General features: G+C 42.0%; 2 protein-coding genes across 3 annotated transcripts in view; one reads left to right on the top strand and one right to left on the bottom strand.

The window, feature by feature from the left end:
* Window positions 1-7,957, bottom strand: part of SEMA4F (ssemaphorin 4F) — a 35,494-nt gene extending 27,537 nt beyond the window's left edge. The window contains exons 1-4 of one of the 2 annotated variants that reach the window (XM_066267479.1): window positions 7,740-7,957; window positions 5,410-5,561; window positions 4,745-4,804; window positions 4,412-4,510 (exon numbers count right to left, since the gene is read on the bottom strand). In XM_066267479.1, coding sequence (XP_066123576.1) covers window positions 4,412-4,510; window positions 4,745-4,804; window positions 5,410-5,561; window positions 7,740-7,884 — 456 coding nt within the window. In that variant the 5' untranslated portion in view covers window positions 7,885-7,957. The remainder of the gene's footprint in view (window positions 1-4,411; window positions 4,511-4,744; window positions 4,805-5,409; window positions 5,562-7,739) is intronic. The other variant, XM_066267480.1, reaches the window with a different exon arrangement.
* Window positions 7,958-12,035: 4,078 nt separating this feature from the next.
* The window catches only part of M1AP (meiosis 1 associated protein), a 98,190-nt gene continuing 84,274 nt past the window's right edge, over window positions 12,036-25,951 (top strand). The window contains exons 1-2 of the mRNA XM_066267478.1: window positions 12,036-12,141; window positions 16,129-16,419. Coding sequence (XP_066123575.1) covers window positions 16,180-16,419 — 240 coding nt within the window. The 5' untranslated portion in view covers window positions 12,036-12,141; window positions 16,129-16,179. The remainder of the gene's footprint in view (window positions 12,142-16,128; window positions 16,420-25,951) is intronic.

Here is a 25,951-nt window from a genome sequence, read left to right as displayed (position 1 = left end):
TATTTTATGGAGAGTCTTAAAAAAGGCCTGTTAAAATCAGATGTGATCTGAGGTCCACCAAATGAGAGTACTGGGTCAAACAGTTTTCTGGAATGGAGGACCAAGCACCTTACCTGCATGGCATCCTTGCCTGAGGAAAAAGATGACATTCAGTGAGAGAATACCAAGATATTTGAACACTTTGGGGACAGGGTTAACACATGCTGCTGCTGTGGCCCTTCTTACCTCTCACCTCAACTATAGCAGTAACCTCCTTTCTGCCACACTGCCTAGCCTCGTCCCCAATTTACTCAACATAGCCCCCCAGAATAATACTCCTAGAGCCTAGGAGTCTAGGACCTAGACTATCAGTCACTGACTTGATACATTTTTGATTAAGAAAATGACAAAATGGCTCACCATTGCCTATAGTAGAAACTCTTTAGCCTGAATTATTTAAGCTCTAATACTTTTTAAATGAATTTTTTCTCCTAACCAAACCTGAACCACCTGTTATTCCTAAAAAGCAAATTATGTTTTCCAATCTCTGTGCCTGAAACTACTCCCTTACATTTGACCAAGGACTGAAAAGACGAGCCTTTTCTCAGTTCTCATTCTCTTTAATCTTTTGCTACTTTTGACTTACTTCCCTCCTTGAAATATTCTACCTCTTGACTTACTTGAAACTGCACCCTCCTGGGCCCCGGCCTACTAGCTCAGTGGACAAACCATTGGCCTGGTATGCAGACATCTCAGGCTTGATACCCAGTTAGGGCACACATAAGAAGTGACCATCTGCTTCTCTTCCCCTCCCGCTCCCTTTTCTCTCCCTCTTCCCTTCTCACAGTCAGTGGCTCAATGGGTTTGAGCATTGGCCCCAGGCGCTAAGGATAGTTCAGTTGGTCCAAGCGTCAGCCTCAGGTGCTGAGGATAGCTCAGTTGATTAGAGCATCAGCCCCAGACATGGATTGCCGAGTGGATCCTGGTCAGGGCACATGCAGGAGTCTGTCTTTCTATCTCCCCCCTTCTCGCTAACAAAAAAAAAAAAAAGAAAGAAACTGCACCCTCCTGGCCTCCTGGAGTCCCTCCTCCTATCTAATTGTTTCTCTGTCTCCTTTGGTTATTTCTCTTCTTTCTAATCCCTAATTATGAATAAAAAAAAAATCTATCCTTATTCCTTTTCAAATATACTTTAAATATCTCATTTATTCTTATATTGCCAGCCAGACCTCCTATGCAAAACATTCCCCAAATTTTCCAAGTCTTAGATCTTCCAACCCTAGTCCATGTTTGTACTTGACTGCTGGACTTATCAGCCCCTTAAAACTCAGCTCGGTTGGTTAGAACATTTTTCTGAAGCACAGAGGTTGCCAGTTCAATTCTTGGTCAGGGCACATACAGGAACGGATCAGTGTTCCTTCCTCTCTCTCCCTCTCTACTTTCCTCTCTCTCTAAAATCAATAAAATTAACATTTTTTTAAAAACTCATCACATCAAAACTAGTTCTCTTCCAGTTTCCCCAAATAGAATCATTAGGTTGTCTAGATTTACAGCCTTTGAGCAAATGAGTTTCCTATTACCTAAACAGATTATGATTACTGTACGGTTAAACTGATATTTAATAGGATCTGAAAGAGGCAAGACTACTCTACTAATCTCTCTCTGAAAGTTGAGATTCTTTATTGTATCATCAGCACATCAGCTGTGGTAAGAAGACAAGTCCCTCCAACTGAAAGTCAGAGCTAGGTAAGAAGGCTTTCACTGAGCTGTGGGATTGGAATTCATTTTCCTATCTTGACCAAGAACCTTTCCCAAGTAGTTGGTGATTTGGGGGGAGATGGTCCCTGTTACATGAAACAGGTCAAATGTTACAAGAATCTGAAGCCAGGTAAGGTCTTCTGTACTGCAGGTTGGACTAGAGGGTTGGGGATGGTAGAGCAGAGCCAGCAAACATGGGTTTGAATCTTGGCTCTGCCTCTGCTAGCTATATAATGTTAGACATGGCACGTAACTTTTCTGAACTTTCATTTCATTACCTGTAAAGTGGAAAGAAATAATACCTAAATATCATGATAGGGTGATGAGAATTAAACTCAATCATGAGTGTAAAGTACCTAGCACCAAGTCTGGGACGAAATAGATACTCAAATGAATGTGAAGTCTTGTTGTCATTGTAAGTCTAACATTTTCCTCTGATAATTGCTGGAGTTTCCTCAACAAAACAAATTAAAACATTTTCCTCCAATATTGGGTGGGCTGTCACTGAAGGGCAGCACTCCACATTATTGGAACTGATAGGTCCAGTGCTTGAACTTCCTTTTGTAAGAAACTTCATTTCTCTGAGCAAGCTGTTGTATCTGGAGCAGCTAATTGGTCAAAGCTCTCAGCTAATAGTTACGCACAGTTCCAGGGTTATCAGTCTAGGACACGAGAGTTTCAGCACTAAGGATAGATAAGGCAAGAACTTGTTCAAGCAGATAGGTGTCAGATAGCAGAAAAAGATAGGCAGATAAAGGCAGAAGAGGGCATTCAGGAAGTCTAGAGGGCGATCTCATTATGTAGCTTGAAGGGTTAACACAGCTGATAATTCTGTGCCTGTATTCTTCTATAAACAAGCCTTGACAAAAGGATAGTCCAAAAAGGGGGTTGAGAAAAAGAGCTGAAAATTTGGGGAGTTCAGAACACAGACCCCTGGCTTTGCTCTTGGTGCTGATGTTCCTTGAGAGTGGACAGGGGTCCAAGTCCCACCAATCCTGACAGAACGTTTTCTGTCTGGATACCTAACATTAGGGTCCCACCTCAGAGAACCAAAGAAGAACAGAAGACCCTGGGAGACTAACTTGAAGTGACTCTATTGTCTATAAGCCATGGTTCTGATATTCATATTCATGGGCTCCCTGAGCCTGCACAGACTAAAAGAGGACAAATATGGCAATGGAAGTTCTGCAGCTACTTTGTGAGCTTTGTGAAGACTACAGGGAAACTAGGCACTCAATATTACCTGATAGAATATAAAGATTCTCTCTTTTTTATTTTTATTTACTCATTTTAGAGAGGAGAGAGAAAGAGAGACAGAGAGAAGGAGACAGAGAGAGAGAATGGAGGAGGAGCAGGAAGCATCCACTCCCATATGTGCCTTGACCAGGTAAGCCAGAGGTTTCAAACCTGCGACCTCAGAGTTCCAGGTTGATGCTTTATCCAATGCACCACCACAGGTCAGGCCATATATGGGGATTCTCAATACCACTCTGACCTGGGAAATCTTCCCAACACAACAGGATGAGGGAGCTATCCACACCTGGCAGGGAGTCTATCATCTGCATCATGAAAAGGACACAGCATAAGCCCAACTAAGCCCAAGGGCAGCTCAGAGAAACTGACTGTATAGAGAGCATATATAATTGTAGCATTTTAAGCCAGAGATATGAGGATGCTCTTTAACAAAGAGAGGTTTGGAGGTACACACTGACTAGATCTAGGTGGCACGGATTACTGAAGATTGCAGAAGGGTCAAGTCAAGATCTACAATTAAAGGTCAGCGTCAGGAAAAGGAGTCATTGCACTCCCTTCTATTGCTCTATTAATCAAGAAGGGAGGCCACTGGATGCAAAGGATATATGAGGCTTTCAACTCACCCCAAGGCTGTGTCACAAATATGTGCTAACAGACGACCAGTGACTGACTACTGGATAATTGATGGGAAAAGATGAGGGCTCAAAAACATTAAGACCCTTCCTGAGATGTCATCAGTCCCAGAGACTTTTGATGCCATGACTAGCCCAGATGTGGTTAGGGGTATATATGTCCCAAGCCTGCCTGGGTATATGGGTGGAAAGGCCAGGGCTTCAGCATCAATGATCAGGACCTAGAAGAAAACATAGCTTACAAAGTGGCCACTTGAAGGCAAGATCCAGTGTATGGTGCCAGCAGGTGCCACATTAGTGAGCAATGATCTCAGAAGCTCACAAGAGAAAAGGGTCACAGCCCACATAGAATGCAGTTGGCAGTGAAAGAAAATGGTGAGAGTTACATGCAGTGGAGGAAGAAATAGGCATGGACTGTGCTGATTAAAAAATGAATGCAGAAAAAAAAAGAAGAGAGAAAGAAAAAAAGAAATAGACTTAGCATGCATAGGACAAGGGCAACATGAGTTACTAGTCTCTGAAGTCCTCCCTGGATTTCTCCTCTTCCCAGCCCACTAGTACCCCTAACTTCCTTCACTGTCCCACTACAGGTTTCTTTACACTTTGTATAACTTACCTTCTACAGACACCCTCCCTCCCCACCCTCCTCCAGTGGCAGACAAAGGCTCCACCCTGTGAGGACATCCCTCATCCCCAATGCTTATCATGCACAAGGGTTGCCTTAAACATGCCCCCCATCATGGTCACTCATAGAAGACCCTTCCCAGCCTCCCAGCCCTGTCACTCACAATAACCCCGCACTTCGGATCAAAAGCGAAGGTGCCACAAGTGAGGAGGTGAGAGGCATTGGCAATGGCGAGAATCTGGACAAAATTGTGACATTCGTCCTGGGGGTCAGAGATGATTAGAGAGAATCAGAAGCAGCAGGTACAAGGAAAGGTAGGATAGGGTCAGGCCAGTTAATTGCAGCTCTGGGATCAGAAATGATGGGTGATGAGATGGTGTTAGAGTCCCTGCCTGGGCCCATTAGGATGGCAGCACTGCAGGGGACTGACACACAGAGTCAGGGCTAGGTCAAGGTCTCAACTGACACTCAGGACAGGGCCCAGATTAACACCTACCTCCTTCTTGCCTTTCTTCCTACAGTTCTGTCTGTGAGCCTCGGGCACCATCCAGTCAATCTGAGAAAGGAGGAATGACCATTTCCCCCAACTCTCCCTTAATCCTACCAAGTCAGAGTAGATAACAGTTCCACAACCTTCATCGGTGTGGGAACTTCAGAGACATTCCCCAACCCCTGAGCACTGATTTTAAAACTGAAGGTCTCCACCTATTAATGAGTAATGAAATCAATACTGAAATCATGACCAACATTATTTTTAACAAAATATATCAGAATGTATCACTTATACTAGAGTAGATATTGGTTTAAGAAAGTTTTGTCAGTATACACTTTGTCAAAATGTAGCATATATTTCTTACTAAAGGATGGTCAAAAAAGTTTGAAACCTATTGTCCTAGAGTAGTATGATTCTGATTCCTCTGCCCACTGTCAGTTAAAACTGGGTCACTGTGGCCTTCTCCCATCATCATAAACTTCCCTCATAGCCCCCCTCCAGGAACCATGAGGCCCAATCACCCTAAGCTGAGAGAATGTAATTGATGACCTCCCCTTATTCATTTTCACCAACAGTCCCCCCTCCTCCTACCACAACACCCCCTCATACCCCATAAAACCCTGGATTTAATCACATGCTCTGGGGTTCTCCCCACTTTCACCTCTTACCTTTCGGGGTCTATCCACTGGGAAGGGCAGAGATAAAGCAAAGATGGCGTCCCGGGCACCAACATAAAGGGTATGGGAAGCAGGATCCACAAGGAGAACAGAATAATTGTATGTCTCAGGGACAGTGAACCGGGTGAGATAGGAGTCAGCCTCTGGCAGAAAAAGTGGGTGAGAGAGAAAAGTGGTATCAGCCATTGCTTCATAAGGGTTAGGTCCACAAGGGCAAAGCCAAAGGGGCCAATTTTTGTTTTTTTCCAAATACCATTCATTTAGTAGCCATTAGGGGGGGAAAAACAGAGCCTGACAGGCCATCCAACTTTTCCAAAGATAGATAACTGATGAGGCCAGCATATTTAGCACACAATTCAGTCAAGTATGCTTTTACTATAAAAATAGAACATTTTATTAAAAACAGCATAAATATTAATTCTGTAATTTCTATTCATAGCAGCGTGACACAATTTGAAAATACCTACAGAAGGTACAAATACTTTCCTCTGTAAATTTCCTTTTTAAAAATCACAACTAATAATAATTTATTTTTACTTAGAAAGAAAATGCTTATTACTCTTTTCATTAATACAGTAGGAGACTATCTCCTCTTTCTCCCACAACCTTTGATTTCCTCCCACCTCCTTTCTACCCAAAGAGTTAGAGAGTGTAGTGGGCAAGAGTATATATAGTTTGGAAGTGGATCAGCCGACGTTAAATCTGGTTCTTTCACTTACCAGCTGTATGATAAGTTACTTGCCCTCTCTGAGCATCATTTTCCTCATCTGTAAATATCATCATCCAGGGTTGTTGAGAGAATTAAATGAGATATAACACATGGAAAAATCTGATACATACTACACGTTTCACAAATTGGTCTTTTCTTCCTTCCTTAAGTATGAGCTCTGTTTTGGCCACAACTAAACCTCACATCAGCATTCAAACCTCTTATTTATTTAAAGATTATAACAAATAAGTTAGCATAATTGCCCTCCTTAGCCAAACGTCTGGCTCTAAGAATGCTATCCAGAGCCAAAACAGCTCTGTTCTACCTGCTTCATCTGCTCAGCTGCCCTTAAGACTGACAGAGTGGCCAGCAGCCATTCATTCCTAGATTTGCTGATGTATGGTGACCCCCTCCCATCTACCCACACCCTTCATGACTGTGCTGTACCTCTCGAGCTTAGAATTGCCCTGGGTCCCCCACCTTCCTTTGTATCCCCAGCTCTGCTTCACCTTGCCATCTAGACCTCTCTGGATTCCTGGACATCAACCCAGCCTGGCAACATCAACTGTATCTGACTACAACATTGTCTTCTGGATTCAAAACATCCCTATATGTCACTGGTCTGAAGTTGAGACTAAATTACTATCACCTGGTTGTGAGTTTTTGACAACAGGTGGGCCTCTTGGCTTCACTAGTTCAGTCTGCCCAAAGTGCTAACACCCAATGCCCACTGAGAAAAAAAGTAGAGCCACACGCATGCGCACCTCAGCAGCGAGCCTTTAAGAGTGAATCACTCCGATGACCACTCTTACTTAACCTTGTGTCATCCCCTGGCTTCTTCCACATCTTTTGAAAGGATTATATCTCCCTCCTTTTTTCTTTCTGATGACTTTCAAAATCATTTAAACAGAATTTTACTCAATTCATTGAATGGTTTCCCAACATTCAATGTAGGGAATGGGTAGAGAGAGCTGGCAACGTTAGGAAGTTAGAGTTATTATGGATCGGATAACGGGAGAATGGGAGTTGGTGTCAGAGATGTGAAAGAACTGGGAAGTAAATGGGGGAAGAATAGGGTTGCAAGCAAGGCAAGGGGGGGGGGGTAGAATTGATGGTGTGGGAATGAATTTGAGAAGTGGGCGGATGAAAATGCTGAGCTGGTAATCAGAAGTATGGTGGTTGAAGGAGAGTAAAGATCTCTGGGTTTGGAAGCAGGATGGGTGTCAAACTGGCGTGACCGGTGCATGTCAGGTAAAAGGGTAATAAGGGAGAGCGAACTTCGAAATGGATGGCCTCGGGCAACTTTCATTCCATCCCTGGACCTCTCGTCTGCACCACAGGGGCTTAACTCTCCCGCGGTCCTGCTAATAAGGAGCCGCGAGAGCCGCCTGGGCGTTTCACCGGAGCCGAGGGCGTAGGATGCGGTGGAGCAGCACCGCGTGGGCGTCCTGCCTGGATTCTGGCGGGGGGTGGGCAGCGTGGGACGCGGTGCGCTAGTCCGAGGGGCCCGCGGGGTGGCTGCCCGGGTCCGGAGGGCAGGTGGGTGGGGGCGCCTGCGGGCGGGGCCTGGGCGCGGCGCGAAGGTCTGAGGGAGAGGGCGCCCGCGCCTTACCTGTGATGGGAAGCGAGGTCCTGGGCACCGAGCGGGGGACGCGGGCAAACACCGGGCCGTTTAGCACCGCCAACAGCAACAGCGGGAGATGCGAGCCGATAGGCGGCCCACAGCCCGGGCGGGGCCGCGTCGCTGAGGCCGGCATCTTTGGCTCCGCCTGGCCGCTGGGTGGGGCACACCCTAGCGGTTCAGCTCGGAGCCGCGGGGCCGCAGGCCTCGGTCCTACTCGTTTCTCCTCGGCCAGGCTCGGCCTGCGGCAGGCAGACGAACCGCAACGCGGCTCCGCCCCTTCAAGAGGGGACCAATGGTCGTGCTGACTTTCCCCTCTAGCCAATCGGAGTTGAGTGGAACGCTAGGATAAGGAGATGAGATGTCCAACCCAGGTAGAGGCGGAGCTAGTTCCAGGTGTAAGTGGGAGTTCTTCCTCCAAATTGGGTTGGGCTTGTCACGACAGCACCGCGAGTAAGCTTTTCACAAAGTCCTACTTATTAAACATGGATACTTTATATTGTATTGCATTTTATTCTATTTTTTTTAATGCCGGTTGCAGCCCACTAAATTGATTTTGCTACCTGTTAATGGATTGAGATCCCTCCCCACTTTGGAAAAAAACCACTGCCCTAAGCAGCCTCATTTTTACCAATTTAATTAACTTCTCCTTCTAAATCTACATCTCCAGGCCATATTTCGCTCTTCAGGTTCTAGTTCATACATTCGATTGTCAATTGAACATCTCCTCTGTGTCCCACAGGCACCTTCATTTCAACATATCCAAAACTGAACTGTCATTCTCACCCCTACTCCAGCCTGAGTAAGTGGGTACATGGTAGAACCAACATTTTCTATCCCTGTATATAGCACCACTATCTTTCCAGCTGTCCAAGCCAGAAAATTTACATTCATTTATTTAATAAATATTCATTAAATGCCTACTATGTTCAAGGTTCTATCATTCTTGAATCCTCCTCTTCAATCCAGTCGATCACCAAGACCTATTAATTTTAATTCCTAAATATTTTCACCACATCTCTCCATCCCCCTACCAATACCCTAATTCAAGCCACCATCATCTCTTGCCTGAGCTGCTTTCTACTCCAGTCTTGTCTCCAACCCTAGCAACCACCACCTCAACTCCAACCCCCAATCCATTCTCCTTAAAGCAGATAAAATATTCTCTACTTACACTAATCAGATCATATGGCTCTTCTGCTTAAAACACTTCAGTCCAGCTTCCCACCCCACTGTTGCTAGAGGGTGAAATCCAAATACCTTGACATAGTCCATAAGATCTTTCATGTTTTTGGCCCTTTGCCTACCTCTTCCACACACTAATCTTCTGGACTGGTTGAGTTTATTCATTCCCCCAGAATTCCGTCTTCGTGGAATGTTCTCCTTTCCCCTTGCTTGGCTAATTCCTATTCACTTTACTGACTCAACTCAGAATGATAATCTCTTTCTTCAGGAAGCATGCCCCAATTCTCCAAGTCTATGCTTTCCTATATACTCCCATAACCTTGCACTTCCCCTGTGGTAACACATATATACCACATTGCTATTGCCTAAGTACTTGTCTATGCTCCATAGACTTTATGCCCCAAGAGGGCAGAGATACTTGTATTCTCAGAGCCTAGCACAGCCTGGCATATAGTAGGCAGTCAATAAATAATTTGTGATTGTTTGTTTAACACCTTTATTAGTGCCTATTACATTGTCTGGAATTATTTGATCAAATATTCATGTATTAGTCAGTCTCCAAGAAGCAGACACTCAGACTAGATTAAACTTACAAGGATTTTATTAAGGGAATCACCCATGAGAGAAAATGGGGGAAAAAAACGGGAGAGGCTACAGGAGCAGTCAAATGTGAGGCCAGTCTGGCCCTGAGCGAAGAAAAGAGGAAAGGAAGCATCCTAGACTGTGAGAATCAGCAAGGCTGTTTCACTGAGCCAAAATTGTCCAGTAGAGGAGATTTGTGTCTTGTTTTTTTTGTTTGTTTGTTTTGTTTTTGTTTTTGTTTTTACAGAGACAGAGAGTCAGAGAGAGAGAGAGAGATAGGGACAGACAGACAGGAACGAAGAGAGATGAGAAGTATCAATCATTAGTTTTTTGTTGCAACAACTTAGTTGTTCGTTGATTGCTCTCTCGTATGTGCCTTGACCATGGGGCTACAGCAGACCAAGTAATCCCTTGCTCGAGCCAGGGACCTTGGGTCCAAGCTGGTGAGCTTTGCTCAAACCAGATGAGCCCGTGCTCAAGCTGGCGACTTCAGGGTCTTGAACCTGGGTCCTCCGCATCCCAGTCCCACCATCCACTGCACCACCACCTGGGCAGGCAGGAGTCCTGTGTCTTCCAGTATCAAGCCTAACATAATATTCCCCACCACACTTAGTCATTGGCTGGAGCAGCCTGTGGAAAGTGGATCTCCATGCATAGACAACAGTGAATTCTAAGGCAGCAGCTGATGCCCTTGGTCAATTAACCTCCTTGTAGTTGGAAGTCTGCAAGGCACTTTCTCAGCAACCTCAGTTTGTTACCCTCAGAGTTTAGTGAGGCCTTCAGGAAATCACGTCATAGTCCTCCAAGTCTGGCACAGTCCTTGGCACATTTTTCAATCAGTGATACTCCAGATGGATAAAACAATGTATAGAGAGTACAGAGAGAAATTTACTGTAGGTGGGAACAATACATGTTCTGGTTTGAAGCTGAATAAAGACATTGTTGGACTTGAGTCTGATAAGGTAGGTGGGGTCAGTTATAACAGATCTTGAAACCAAAAATGAAACACAAACAGTTTTTAAGCCAAAGAATGGCATGACCAAATAATTCTAACATCAGTGTAAGGATAATCTGGTGATTAGAGACAGGAATTTTGACTATATGAAAAAGACTTGTTGATAAATTACCCTTTATATCAAAACACAGGAAGTCTTTTGGACATCTGATTCCTACACCTGGGTCACATTGTTTAAATGTTTCTGGTTTTACTTGGAGGAGCAATTGAGAGGAGCAAAAGTGAGTTAGTGGGACTAGAACATAGGCAGGTGACTCTCTTCCTATTGGTTCTACCCTGTCCTGAACTAGTCCTTGGAAATTGATTTCCCTTTCCCCAACCCGCATCTCAGGCAATGAATTGAGAGACTAAGGAGGAAACAATAATAAAGAAGGAAACAGGAGAGGATGCTTATCCATTTCTGATATGGTATTAGCATTATCTTTTCCTATCCTGTGTGTAGGCTAATGCAGAGAAAAAATCCCATTTAACCAGATAGAGTTGAAGACCCAGAGTGACCCACTGATAAGGACCAGGACAATCCTATCCCAACTGGATTTTGTCAAAGGGACTATAGGAATCAACAGCAAGTAAATGAAAGTGAGTGTGAGAGAGGGGCAGGCCCTAATAGAATTGTGGAGGTTTGAAAAGACTTCAAAGAGCTTCCTGAGGGAAGATTACACTCTAACTTCCTTGAGGGCAGGGACCCTTGTGTGTCCACTGTATCCCAGTCCTAGCACAGTGACTGGCACATAGTGTGCCCTCAACAAATATTCATTGAATAGAAGAGTGACTGGCTCGGCCCTGGCCGGTTGGCTCAGCGGTAGAGCGTCGGCCTAGCGTGCGGAGGACCCGGGTTCGATTCCCGGCCAGGGCACACAGGAGAAGCGCCCATTTGCTTCTCCACCCCTCCGCCGCGCTTTCCTCTCTGTCTCTCTCTTCCCCTCCCGCAGCCAAGGCTCCATTGGAGCAGAGATGGCCCGGGCGCTGGGGATGGCTCTGTGGCCTCTGCCTCAGGCGCTAGAGTGGCTCTGGTCGCAATATGGCGACGCCCAGGATGGGCAGAGCATCGCCCCCTGGTGGGCAGAGCGTCGCCCCTGGTGGGCGTGCCGGGTGGATCCCGGTCGGGCGCATGCGGGAGTCTGTCTGACTGTCTCTCCCCGTTTCCAGCTTCAGAAAAATGAAAAATGAAGAGTGACTGGCTCAATAAGTGAATGAATGATCTAAAAAAGAAAGATTAAAGCTAAGAACACGATGGGGGGGGGGGGGGCCACTGGAATGCTTTTCATGGGGGTCGCTGACGAGGAAGTATCAAGTTTAGCATAATATTCTCCATAGAGATCCAAAACTCTACCAAGGATCAAAGAAGGGCTGTGCCCAGCGCCCCGGGGCGTGGAGATCGAGTTCTGTGGTGCCACCCGCGGTAGACCCCGAGGTGGCTCCCGCGAAGAGCAGCCCCGCCCGGCCGCCGCAGGCCTGAGGGGGGCGCCATCCGCTGCGCAGGCGCGCGCGCGGGGAGGCGAAGAGCCAGGACCTAATCGGGTTTTTGCGTTCCCACACAAAGGCGGCCACTGGCGCTTCTCCACACCTCAAGGCAAGAGAAGGTCTAACGAGGGCCTCAGGGAGGAACAGGTGGGAAACAGGAGAAGTCACCTCCAAGGCTGGGCTTCGGCCAGCTCGCGCCCGGCCCCGCCCCAGGCAGGTGCTGGCAGCTCAGGCCCGGGAGGACAGAGCCCAGAGGCGGAAGCCCACGGCGGGTCCGGGCCGGCCTGGCCCACGTTTCTGAGAAGACAGGCAGACGCCTTGTCTCCCGGGAGGCCTCTCCCGAGCCTGGGTTCCGCAACCCATGCGTCCGTCAGGCACGGTGGGCGCCTTGCCCACAACTCGCGACACTTTGAGGGGCCCACAAAAAGTATTCTAACTTTATTTAAACGTAGAAGAAAATAATGAAAGAATCAAAGAAAATGTTTTGATTTTTAACTTATGTCAGAGAAAAAGTGAAGTTTTTAGGGCCCACGAAAAACTATTAAAATTTTTTTTTAATGAGGCCCACAGATTCAGAAGTGCTCAGGCTTCACGAAATTTTTCACTCAGCGTTGCGGGAAGGAGAGCCATTGAATCATGTGTCACACATAAATTGTCCTAACGACTGGGAAAGCATGGTCTACTCTAGAATATTTAATGAGGGCCTATAAAGGTGCTCTAAGACCTAAAAGATGAGAGGATTAAGGAGGGGAGTGCTCAGAAAAGAACGGCAGTGGGAACCGCAGTGAGAGGCCCACATCTGTGGACTTCAGAGGCGCCCCAAGGACAGGGTAGGGTGCAAGGAGGTTGGGCAGGGACTGGCATGGCATGAGGATGGAGAGTTGAAAAGGAAACACATACAGAATTTTGGATCCACACCCAGGATTTTGGATTTTGTCCCAAATATAATTGGAAACCGTTGAAGGGTTTACAGTAAGGGAGTCATTTGATGGCTTTTGGTGGATCAAGGCCCAGTTCCACCTTGAACCAGTCTGCAGGGGGAAACCAATAAGTGGGTGTTCTTGACAAAGCTGGAGTAGGGTCAGAAATAGCCAGATGCTGTTTAGCACTATGCCCAGATGCATCAGATGCATTAATTGATCATGTTTGAAAATATAGGGAAGAGAGCTGCCTCTTACCTCATTTAAAGTACAGTCTTGGAATTGCACAGAGTGTGGGATCTAAAAATGGCTGTGCAAGCTGAAACCGTTCAAAGTGATCTTAATAATCAATGAGAAAAATTATTTTTTCTTCCAGGACCTCTCAAAATTGTTATCCAATGTTAAAAGTTCTCTTATTGTCAGTGATAAATGTACAGGGAAACAAAAAATAATAAAATTAGTATCTTTTTAGCACACTATAATTTAAAACTTTAGAAACATTAACAATTAAAGTGTTTTACTTCTTTGTAAAAATTATCAATAGTAGTTTGAATAGTGCTTGTGCTTGTCTTCTTCTCAAGGCATAACTATGATAGAGCAATTATCTTTTCTGTGCCTTAGCAAATTGCTATACTCCTAAGTTTGAATCGGCTTCCAACATTTTATCCTTTGTGTCTCTAACACAAAGTATTTTTGCCAATGGCACTTTGCCTAGGACATTTTTTTTTGGTCATAACCACTTTTTTTGGTTGATGAGTTCACCTTCACTAAGTTCCTCTGGCTGTTTAGTCTATTAAATGACATCACTGAAATATTTTTATTGTTAAATATAACATATATATAGAATATTTCATAAAACCTGAACATAGTTTGATAATTATAAAGTTAGCCCCATATACCTACAATAAAGGTCAAGAAAGAAAATATTACCAACATCCTATAACCTCCCCCTTTTGTTCTTTATAATACCTTTCTGCCTTTCTAGAGAAAATCACAATCTTAATTTTTGTGATAATTATTTCCTTGCTTTTTAGAAATAGTTTTATCATTACATACATATCTCTAAACATTATTGTTATTTTGCTTATTTTAAAAAATCTATATAGATGGGATTATACTAGGGGATTATACTATATGCATTCTTTATATCTTGCTTCTGTTATTCAATATTGTTTCTTAGAGTCTTCCATGTTGTTGCATGTAACTCTAGTTCACTCACTTTTATTGCTGTATGTGTAAATATACTATCATCTATCCATGCTAGTGTTGATGAGCGTATGTGTTGTTTGCAGTTTGGGGTAATTATGAACAAAACTGTTACAGTCTTTTTGCTGCTATGATATGACTTTGTTCATGTACCTTATGCATGTCATTATTCACAGATTATATGATTGTGAACAAAATATATCCAAAAGGATCTACAGATAAATGGTTATAACTACTAAGAGAATGCAGCAAAGTTGTTAAATACAAAATCAATATACAGAAATCAACTATATTTCTATGCATTAGCAACAAACTAAAAACAAAATTAAAAATATGTCATGTAATTAGCATTAATAAAGATAATCTCTAAGAATAAAATTTAATAAACTGTGAGCAGACCTTTTGAAGGAAATGATAAAGCTAAATTTTTATATATTCTATATGTACAATCATATCACCTGCAAACAATGAGTTTTATTTCTTCCACAATTCCTTTTATATATCCTTATTTTCAATTTGGTTATATTTTGTTTAATATTTTTATATCTAAATTCATGGATGAGATTATCCTATAATTTTTTCCAATAGTACTCTGATTTTGATATCAAAAGTTATGCTAACCTAGAAATATTAATTGAGTGATATTCCCTCTCCTGTCTCTGAAAGAAATTGAGATTGAAATTCTTTGTCTTTGAGAATACAATGGAACTCATCATTGGCATTATCATCTGACCCTGTCATTTTCTTTGTGGGAAGACATTTAACTACTAGTTAAGTTTCTTTAATGGTTATAGAGTATTTGGGGTTTTTTTTTATTTAGTATTAATTAGATATATTTTTCTAGGAATTTAATCACTAAAGTTGCAGGTCAAGTCATGAAGGATCTTGAACAGGTCTTAAAGGGGAAAACATGGTCATATGTTAATTTTTAAGAATTACTATGGGTCCTGGTCTTTGGTTCAGTGGATAGAGTGTTGGCCTGGCATCCAGACATCCTGGGTTCAATCCCCAGTCAGTACACAAATGAGAAGTGACCATCTGCTTCTCTTCCCCACCCCCTCCCCCTTCTCTCCTTCTTCCACTTCCGCAGCCAGTGGCTTGATTGTTTTAAGCATTGGCCCCAGGTGTTGAGGACAGCTTGGTTAGTCTAGCATCAGCCTCAGGAGCTGAGGATAGCTCAGTTGATTCCCAGATGGGGGTTGCTAGGTAGATCCCAGTTGGGGCACATGCAGGAGTCTGTCTCCCTATCTCCCCTCCTCTCACTTAAAAAAAATTATATATATATATAAATTTATATATATATAAAAAATTTATATATATAAAATAAAATTTTAAAGAATTACTGTTACCCCCACCCCAAAAAAAATATGCTAGGCACTGATAAACTTGGCAAAAGAGGTTCTCTACCCTTGGGAAATTTACAATATAGTGGGAAAGGAAGTCATAGAAACAAATTACTATACAGCACAATAAGTGCTAATAAAGAAATGAAGTTTATGAGGGGAAGTTTATGAGGGGACTGAAGTTAGACTTCTGTGTAACTCTTTCATTAGTTCTGCTCAGCATCTCTAAGCATTCTCAGCCTTACATTACAGGCAAATATCTAGATCGCTTGGGAGCTATTAATATGGATAAGCCTTCCAAAACATTCATCATTTCAAGGTGTATAAAGCAGTGGTTTTTACTATATTCACAAGTATGGCCATCCATTACAGTCTATAATTCCAGAATGTTTTTGTCTCCCTAAAAGAAGCACTTTATCCATTAGCAGTCAGTCTCCATTTCCCTCTTCCCTCAACCTCTCGTAACCATTAATTTACTTTCTGTCTCTATGGATTTGCCTGTTCTAGACATTGAACGTAAATGGACTCATACACTTTTTAAAAATGATGGAATAGCCTGCCTAGAGAAGCTTGAGTTACCCAGTGACTCCTTTCTGTACTTCCTGTTTCAACAGAGGATAAAATTCAGTTTTACAAAAGTCAGTGATTTTTCTTGCTTCCTATAGGTGCAGAGAATACCCAAGTGGTGGCTGCAGTCCACCTCTGGTCTGACTGCCATGTATCATGGGCGAACTACTGGTAAAGGGCCCTCCAATCCCACACCGATTTACCAGCAACCTCCACGGCTTCTCATAGTGCATATCTCTCTACCATGCTGGGCTGACATCTGCTCCAACCTCTGTGAGGCTCTGCAGAACTTTTTCTCTCTAGTTTGCAGCTTAATGGGCCCCAGCCGCATGTCCCTCTTCAGCTTATACATGGTACAAAATCAGCATGAGTGCCTCCTCCCATTTGTGGTGAGTATATTTATATTTGCTCATGTTATCCTGAAAGCTCCAGAAACCTCCTATCACAGTTAGTATTACTTACAGTAATAACTGTGCTCTTTCCCATACCCAATGCTCCACAAGCAACACAATGAGAGCCAGATGTCATCCTGCACATAAGGGAATTTTGTGTGCAAAAGAGAAACCCTGAAATTATTAATATAGGAGTTTTCCTGCTCCACTGATGAGAGAAATCTTGGCATTTACAGACCTCTGGAATATAAGCAACTGGCTCCTTTTACACATACCCCTTTGAAATGCAAACACAGGGAAATAAGTCTCTAACTTTCTTCAGAGGTCTCTGGCTATTCAGGTGAATAGCTAAAACTTGTTCTTTAACCCAGGTTCCAGTTTTCTTTGCTCAGAGAGCCCTACCTGTGTGCAAAAACATGAAAATATGTTCTCTTCGAGTTCATACAGGACTCAAGTGAAACCTAGGTTTCAGAAGGCATAGGCTGGGCCAGGGGCCGTGCTTTTTTACAAAGCTCCCTCACACATAGACAACTATTTCTCCTCCTTCTCAACAAATCCAAATCATCACTTTCTCTCCTATACAAAGTTCCGAATCACATGGCTCAGAAAGACTTCAGAAATTCTAGTTTATCCCCTTCTTGAGACAGCTGGCTGCTGAGATCATCAGAGAAGCCCTGTATATCCAGGACTTTTATCCCTACCTGGTGGAAACAAGAGCTCCTATTCCTAGTGTCCATGGAATTCATGTGAGAGCTTATACTCCCACCCTCCTACCCAACATTAAAAAGTTATCTCTGTCCCTGAGCTGGTGTCAGAGGAGGCAGAGTGAAGGCTATGTGGGGAGCAGCAGTGAGGTACCTTTTTACTTACAAGGCAGGGTGGTATTAATGAAGGCCTAGTGGAAAGGCCTTCATTATGCCCACCTGATGATAATGAAGCTTCCCCATCCCCAGAGTGACAATGGGGGCCATGTAGAGAGACTGAACTTCCACCCCACCCTAGAACTAACAAGGCACCCTTTTTTCTGGGTTATAATCAGAGGCCAAATACAGTCATACCCCACCTGGTGATAATTATCTGGAAACCTCACTTCATATTTGGCACATTGTCACAGAGGCCTGCTAAAGCAGAAAATTTAAACAAGATCCAGGATCTTATAACATAATACCTCAAACATCTGGAATACAATAAAAAAAAGAATCATTCATATCAAGAACCAGGAAAATCTCAATGTGAATGGGAAGACATTAGACATCCATATAATGAAATGACACAGATATTGGAATTATCTAAGAAAGATTTTTAAAGCAGCTACCATAAAAATGTTTTAACAAGCAGTTATGAACATGTTTGGAACAAATGGAAAAATAGCACATATCACCAAAATAAAAGAAGTACAGAGGAGAACCACATAGAAATTTTAGAACCAAATAATTACAATAACCAAAATTTGAAAAACCACATTCTTCAGTGGATGGGCTCAACAACAGAATGGAGAGGTCATAGGAAAGAATCAATGAACCTGAAAACAGAATTGAAATCACCCATCTGAGCAACAGAGAGAAAATAGACTTTAAAAAAATGAACAAAGCCACAGAGAACTGTGAGACTATAACAGAAGATCTAACATTCATGTCATCAGAGTCCAAGAGAAAAGGGGAAGGAGGGTAGGATTGAAAAAATATTGAAAGAAATAATCATTGAAAATTTTCCAAATTTGGCAAAAGTTATAAACATAAATATTCAAGAGGCTGGTGAGTTTCAAACAGTATAAATACAAAGAAATCTTTTCTAAGACATAATATAATTAAACTTTTAAAGACTAAAGACAAATTCTTGAAAGCAGAACACTGGCACCTTACCTATAAAGGGGGAAAAAAACAAGTAACAATAGATTTTTTTCATCAGAAATATTGGAGGTGCCTGACCAGGTGGTGGCGCAGTGGACAGAGCATCAACCTGGGACGCTGAGGTCCCAGATTTGAAACCCCAAGGTCACTGGCTTGAACATGGGCTCATCTGGCTTGAGCGCAGGGTTGCCAGCTTGAGTGTGGGATCATAGACATAACCCCATGGTTGCTGACTTAAAGCCCAAAGTAACTGGCTTGAGCAAGGGGTCACTGGTTTGGATGGAGTCTCCTAGTCAAGGCACATATGAGAAGCAATCAATGAACAACTAAGAGTGCCGCAACTGCAAGGTGATGCTTCTCATCTCTCTCCCTTCCTGCCTGTCTCTCTCTTTTGCTGAAAGACAGAAGAAAGAAGGAAAGAAAAAGAAAGAAAGAAAGAGAGAGAGAGAGAGGGAGGGAGGGAGGGAGGGAGGGAGGAACCATAGTGGTTTTTCAAATGCTGAGACAAAAGACCTGTTAACCTAGAACTCTATCCAGTAAAAATATCTTTAAGGAATGAATGAGAAATAAAGATATTCTCAAATGAAGACAAACTGAGATATTTTGTCAGCTGCAGACCTACCTTAACAAAAATAGTTAAAGGAAGTTTTTGGAACCAAAAGTAAATTATAAAAGAAAGAATCTTGGAATATTCAGAAGGAAGAAAGAACAATGGAAATAATAAAATATGGATAGATATATACACTTTCTATTGCGTTTTCTAAGTTATATTTGACAGTTGAAGCAGAACTTATTGTCTGAAATGGATGTGAATGGATATAGAGAGAATTTTAAGATAAACAGGGGAAGAAAGGAAGTTAAGGTTTCTACACAGTTAAACTGGTAAAATGTTGATACCAATAATAAGTATGTAGATATAATGTAACAGAGCAATCACTTAAAATCTATTCAAAGACGTATACTCAGAAACACTATAGGTAAATTAAAATGAAATTATTTTTTTTGTGACAGAGACAGAGTGAAACAGAGAAAGGGACAGATAGGGATAGACAGGAAGGAGAGAGATGAGAAGCATCTATTCTTTGTTGCAGCACCTTCAGCATCTTAGTTATTCATTGATTGCTTTCTCAGATGTGCCTTGACCGAGGGGCTACAGCAGAGTGAGTGACCCCTTGCTCAAGCCAGCGACTATGGGCTCAAGCAAGCAACCTTGGGCTCAAGCCAGCAACTGTGGGGTCATGTTTGTGATCCCACGCTCAAGCCAGTGACTCCACACTCAAGCCAGCAACCCCATGCTCAAGCCGGCCACCTCAAGGTTTCGAACCTGTGTCCTCTGCATCCCAATCCAACACTCTATCTACTGTGCCACCTCTGGTCAGGTTAAAATGAAATTCTTAAAAATATACTTAAGTAACCCACAGGAAAATAAGAACAAGAAAACAGAGAAATGAAAAACTGAGGGAACAAACATAAAACCGCAAATAAATTGTCAGGCTAACATGCCAATAATTATATTAAATTAAATAGCCTAAATATAGCAATTAAAAAGAGATTGGGGCCTGACCTGTGGTGGCGCAGTGGATAGAACATCGACCTGGAAATGCTGAGGTCACTGGTTCGAAACCCTGGGTTTGCCTGGTCAAGGCACATATGGGAGTTGATGCTTCCAGCTCCTCCCCCCTTTTCTCTCTCTGTCTCTCTCTCTCCTCTCTAAAAATGAATAAATAAAATTAAATTAAAAAATTTTAAAAATTTTAAAAAAAGAGATTGGCAGAATGGAGGGCAAAATGACCCAACTATATTCTATCTACAAAAAACTAACTTCAAAAACAATAAAAGTAGGTTGAAAGTAAAAAATTGGGAAAATATATATCATAATAGCTTTGATCAAAACAAAGCAGAATTAGCTGTATTAATATATCAAAGTAGATTTCAGAGCAAAGACTATCAGGTACAGAGAAGAATATTAGATAATGATAAAAGAATCAATCCAACAAAAAGACATAGAAACCTAAAGGCATACCCACCACCAAACAACAGAGCTGTGAAATATGTGAAGCAAAAACTGATTAAACTTAAAGAACAAATCCAGAATTATAGTTGGAAACTTCAATGCCCTTCTCTTGAAAATTGATAGAACGACTAGAGAGAAAATCAAAGATACAGAAAAATATTAACCAACAGGATCTAATTGACATTTACAAAATACCCAACAACAGGAGAATACGTATTCTTTTCAAGCACCCACAGAACACTTATCAAAATAGACTATATTCACCTGACCATTGATGCACTGAGGTCCCAGGTTCAAAACTCCAAGATTAAGGGCTTGAGTATGGGGTAGCCAGCTTGAAGTCCAAGGTCGCTGGCTTGAGCCCCCCTACCCCCACCTCCTGTCAAGGTACATACAGAAAGCAATCAATCAATAAACAACTAAAGTGAAGCAACTACAAGTTGATGCTTCTCACTCTTCTCTCTCTCTCTCTCTCTCTCTCTCTCTCTCTCTCTCTCTCTCAATAAATTAATAAATTTTTTTAAAAATAGCCTGACCAGGTGGTGGTACAGTGAATAGAGCATCAGCCAGGGACTTTGAGGACTCAGGTTCAAAACCCTGAGGTTGTTGGCTTGAGCATGAGACTATGATCCCATGGTCGCTGGCTTGAGCCCAAAGGTTGCTGGCTTCAAGCCCAAGGTTGCTGACTTAAGCCCAAGGTTGCTGGCTTGAGCAAGGGGTCATTGCCTCAGCTGAAACACCCCAGTAAAGGCACATATAAGAAAGCATTTAATGAATAACTAAGTTGCCACAATTATGAGTTGATGCCTCTCATCTCTCTCCCTTTCTGTCTCTCTCCCTCTCTCTCTCTCTCTCAAAGAAAAAAGTGTGTGTGTGTGTGCACGCGCGAGTGCACCATATTCTTAGCCATAAAGTAAAGTTTAACAGTTTTAAAGAATTTAAGTATATTCTCTGAGCACAGTGGAATTAAACTAGAAATCAATAGCAGGAAAATCTCCAAATACTTGGACATTAAACAACACTTTCCTTTTTCTTTTTTTTAATGAGAGAGACAGAGGACAGAAAAAGGTACAGAGAAAGGGACAGATAGGCACAGACATACAAAAAGGGAGAGAGACAAGAAGCATCAGTTCTTTGTTGCAGCACCTTAGTTGTTTATTGATTGCTTCTCATATGTGCTTTGACCCAGGGGGCTCTAGCCTAAGCCAGTGACACCTTGCTCAAGCCAGCGACCTTGGGTTCAAGCCAGTGACCATGGGATCATGTCTATGATGTCTATGATCTCATGCTCAAGTCTGATGAGCCTGTGCTAAAACCGGCAACCCTGGGGTTTTGAACCTGGGTCCTCTGCACTCCAGTCCAATGCTCTATCCACTGTGCCACTACCTGGTCAGGCTAAACAACACTTTTCCAAATAATTCTTTGGTCAAAGAAGAAATGCAAAGGGGATTTTTTAAATATATTGAATTGAATGAAAATTAAAATACAACAATTAAAATTTGTGGGATCCAACTAAGTAGTGATGACAAAGATATTTTATAGCACTAAAATAGAATAGGAAAAGTTTCAGCCCTGGCCAGTTTGCTCAGTGGTAGAGCAACAGCTGGCATGTGTGTGTCCCAGGTTCGATTCCCAGTTAGGGCACACAGGAGAAGCAATCACCTCCTTCTCCACCCTTCCTCTCCCCTTTTTTCTTTCTCTCGCTCTTCCCCTCCACAGCCATAGCTCATTTGGTTTGAGCAAGTTGTCCTCAGGCACTGAGGACAGTTTAGTGGTCTCTGACTCAGGCACTAAAATATGGCTTGGTTGCTGAGCAACAGAGCAACAGCCCCAGATAGGCAGAGCATTGTCCCCTACTGGGCTTGCCAAGTGGATCCCAGTTGGGGCGCATGGGGCAGTCTGTCTCTCTGCCTCCTCTCCTCTTACTAAAATAAAAATAATAAAAGTAAAAAATAAATAAAAGAATAGGAAAAGTTTCAAATTAGTAATATAAGCTTCCCATCTCAAGAAACTAGAAAATAAATAACAAAATAAACCCAAAACAAGCAGAAGGTAGGAAATAATAAAGAGCATAAATCAATGAAATTGAAAAAATAAAAGTGATGAAGCAAAAAGCAAATTTGTTTGAAATGATCAATAAAATTGGCAAACTTCTAGCAAGATAGACAAAGAAAAAGAGAGAAGACATAACATCAACATCAGAAATTAAACAAGGAGTATCATTACAGACCTTAAATATAGACCATATATCTGAAGGATAATAAGAGAATACTATGAACAAGTTTACATACATAAATCTGAATACTTAGAATAAACTAAATGCTTGAAAAGCACAAACTGCCACAATCTAATATGAAATAAATAATTTAACTTGTCCTATAACCATGAAATAAATTTAAAACTCCTAAAAAAGTAATCTCTAAGCCTGGGTGGCTTTATTGGAGAATTGTACTAAATGTTTAAAGAATAAATAATATCAATTCTATACAATCTTTTCCAGATAGTATAAGAGAAGGAAACTCATATCAATTCATTTTATGAGGTCAGTTAATTCCCTTATACCAAAAAATAGACAAAGACAGTACCAAAAAGAAAACTAAAGACCAATATCCCTCATGAATATAGATTTTTTTAAAAGAATCAATATGATATTAACTAATATATTAAAAAAGAATTACTGTATAAATTATAATATAATAAAGTGAGGTTTATTTTAGGGATGCAAGATTGGTTCAAAACATGAAAATTATTAAAGTTATTCACCATATCAAAAGGCTGGAGAAAAAAATATCACACTATCATATCAATTGAAGCAGAATAAGCATTTGATGAAGTTCAATATTCATTCATTATAAAACCTATAACTAATATCATATGTAATGGGGAAAAGACTGAATGTTTTACCATTAAGATTGGGGATGAGGCCAAGACGTCTGTGCTCACCATTTTATTTAACATAATGCTAGAATTCTTAGGTAGCACTTAAGTATAGGGTACAAAAATGAAATAAAAGGTATACAGGTTGGAAGGGAAGAAATACAGTAAAACTGTTCCTGTTTATAGAGGATATTATGTTCTATGTAGAAAATCTGAAGGAATCTAAAAAAAGAAAAAATGCCTTCACAGAACCAACAAGTGAATCAGCAAGGTTATGGGATAGAGCAATATACAAAATCAGTTGTATTTCTATGCTAGCAATGAATGTGTGGAAACTGAAAAATATACTGCTGTTAACAATAGCTAATAGCTCAATAAAATGAAACATTTAGAAATAAACATAACAAAACATCATAAAAACTTGCCTGACTGGTGGTGGTTCAGTGGATAGAGCACCCACCTAGTATGCTGAGGTCCCAGGTTCGAGACCCAGAGATCACTGGCTTGAGTGCAGGGTCATCTGGTTTGAGTGCAGGCTCACCAGCTTGAGAACAGGGTCACCAGCTTGAGTGTGGGGTCACTGACCTGAGCTCAGAGGTTGCTGGCTTGAAGCCCAAGGTCACTTCTGGCTTGAGCCCAAGGGCACTGGCTTGAACAAGGGGTCACTGGCTCAGCTGGAGCTCCCCAGTCAAGGCACATATGAGAAGCAATCAATGAACAACTAAAGTGACTGCAACTATGAGTTGCTTCTCCTCTCTCTCTCTCTCTCTCTCTCTCTCTCTCTCACTATGTTCTTCCACTCTTGCTTTTTTTAAAAAATCTTGAAAACTAGAAAATGCTGAAAGAAAAAGTAAAAGAGCTAAATAAATGAGGAGCTCTATCATGTTCATGGTTTAACATAGTAAAGATATCAGCTTTTCCCTACTTGATATATAGGTTTAGTGCAATTTTTATGAAAATTCCAGCATCTTTTTTTTAATATATGAACTTATTCTATAGTATATATGGAAAGGCAAAGGAATTGTAATAGATAACACAATTTTGAAAAAAAATTAGGAGGAATCTCTCTTCTTATCATATAGCTACAGTAATCAAGATTGTGTTGTATTGGTGGAAGAACACATACTTAAACCAAATGAAAAATAGAGAACAAAAAAATAGATCCAAAGAAATATATCCAACTCATTTTTGATGAAGATGCGTGTAAGGCCAGCGGCCGCCACCATCATGGCCATGCAGGTTCTCATTGGATTCGGGCAGACAGTAAAGAAACAGTGGAGCCAAAAAATGGTGGGCCATTCTTTTATTAAAGTCTAACACCGGCAGATGAACAAACACACAGGGAAAACACTTCCCTTTTCATTCAGGGCTCCCAAAGCCCTGACACATTCTCCAGTTTCTCCTAGAATCAAAGGCCCCACCAGTCTTAGCAAAGCTCCCAAAGCCCCTCAGCTCTGGTTCCCCATCTGCACTCCTTCTCTCTCTGCAAGACATGGCTTCTTTCTTCAGCACTCTGCATTCTCTTTGCTTTCCTTGCAAACACTACCTGGGCCCACAAAGACCCCCTCCTCCAGCAAACATTAGCAAAACAATGTTCCCTCCCAAGCAGAAAGGTAATCTACAATATGCAATCAACTGCCCTGCTCTGAGGGCAAGCATAGACATGGCTGTCCAGTGCCATGTTTTAACAATAAAAGTGAGCAAACTCAAAAAATACAAATTTTACAAACTCATTTGCCCAACAATGCAAAAGCAGTCCAATGTATGTACAAAGGATAGCCTTTCCAGCAAATGGTGCTGGAGCAGTGGGACACCCATGAAAAAAAAAAAATCTCTGATATTATATATTTAAATATTAGCTTAAAATAGATCATAGATTTAAATGTAAAACTAAAACTTTTAGAAGAAAACACAGGAGATATTCAGGACCTACAGCTTGGGGAAGAATTCCTAGACATGACACCAAAGGCACAATCCATAAAAGGAAAAATTGACAAATTGGACTTCATCAAAATTAAAAACTTTTGCTCTGCAAAAGACCCTGTCAAGAGGATGAAAAGACAAGTTCCAGACTGGGAGAAAATATTTCCAAACCACATCTTTAGCAAAGGACTCATATCTAGAACATATCAAGAAGTATCGACACAACAGTAAAAAAAAGAAAAGAAAATCTAATTCAAAAGTGGGCAAAACACATAAAGAGAAATTTCACTGAGTAGGATATACAGATGGCAAATGAATGCATGAAAAGATATTGAACATCACTATCCATCAGACAAATGCAAATTAAGACTATGATGAGATAGCACCACACACTATCAGAACAGCTAAAATAAAAAATACAGTAGTAACAATGACAAATGCTGGCAAGGATCCAGAGAAAGTGGATCTCTCATATATTGCTGCCAGGAATATAAACTGGCACAGCAATTTTTAAAAGTATTGAATAGTTTGTGCCCTGGCTGGTTGGCTCAGTGGTAGAGCGTCAGCCTGGTGTGTGGAAGTCCAGGGTTTGATTCCCGGCCAGAGCACATAGGAGAAGCCCCCATCTGCTTCTCTACCCTTCCCCCTCTCCTTTCTCTCAGTCTCTCTCTTACCCTCCCGCAGGCAAAGCTCCACTGGAGCAAAGTTGGCCCACGTGCTGAGGATGGCTCCATGGCCTGGGCCTCAGGCACTAGAATGGCTCAGGTTGCAACAGAGCAAAGGCCCCATTGGGCAGAGCATCGCCCCCTGGTGGGCATGCCGGATGTATCCCGTTTGGACGCATGCGGAAGTTTCTCTCTGCCAC

The sequence above is a fragment of the Saccopteryx bilineata genome, chromosome 3 (genome assembly GCF_036850765.1).
Source record: "Saccopteryx bilineata isolate mSacBil1 chromosome 3, mSacBil1_pri_phased_curated, whole genome shotgun sequence".
Lineage (NCBI taxonomy): Eukaryota > Metazoa > Chordata > Mammalia > Chiroptera > Emballonuridae > Saccopteryx > Saccopteryx bilineata.
The sequence above is the reverse complement of the archived record's forward strand: the minus strand, read 5'-3'. Positions and strand labels throughout refer to the sequence as shown.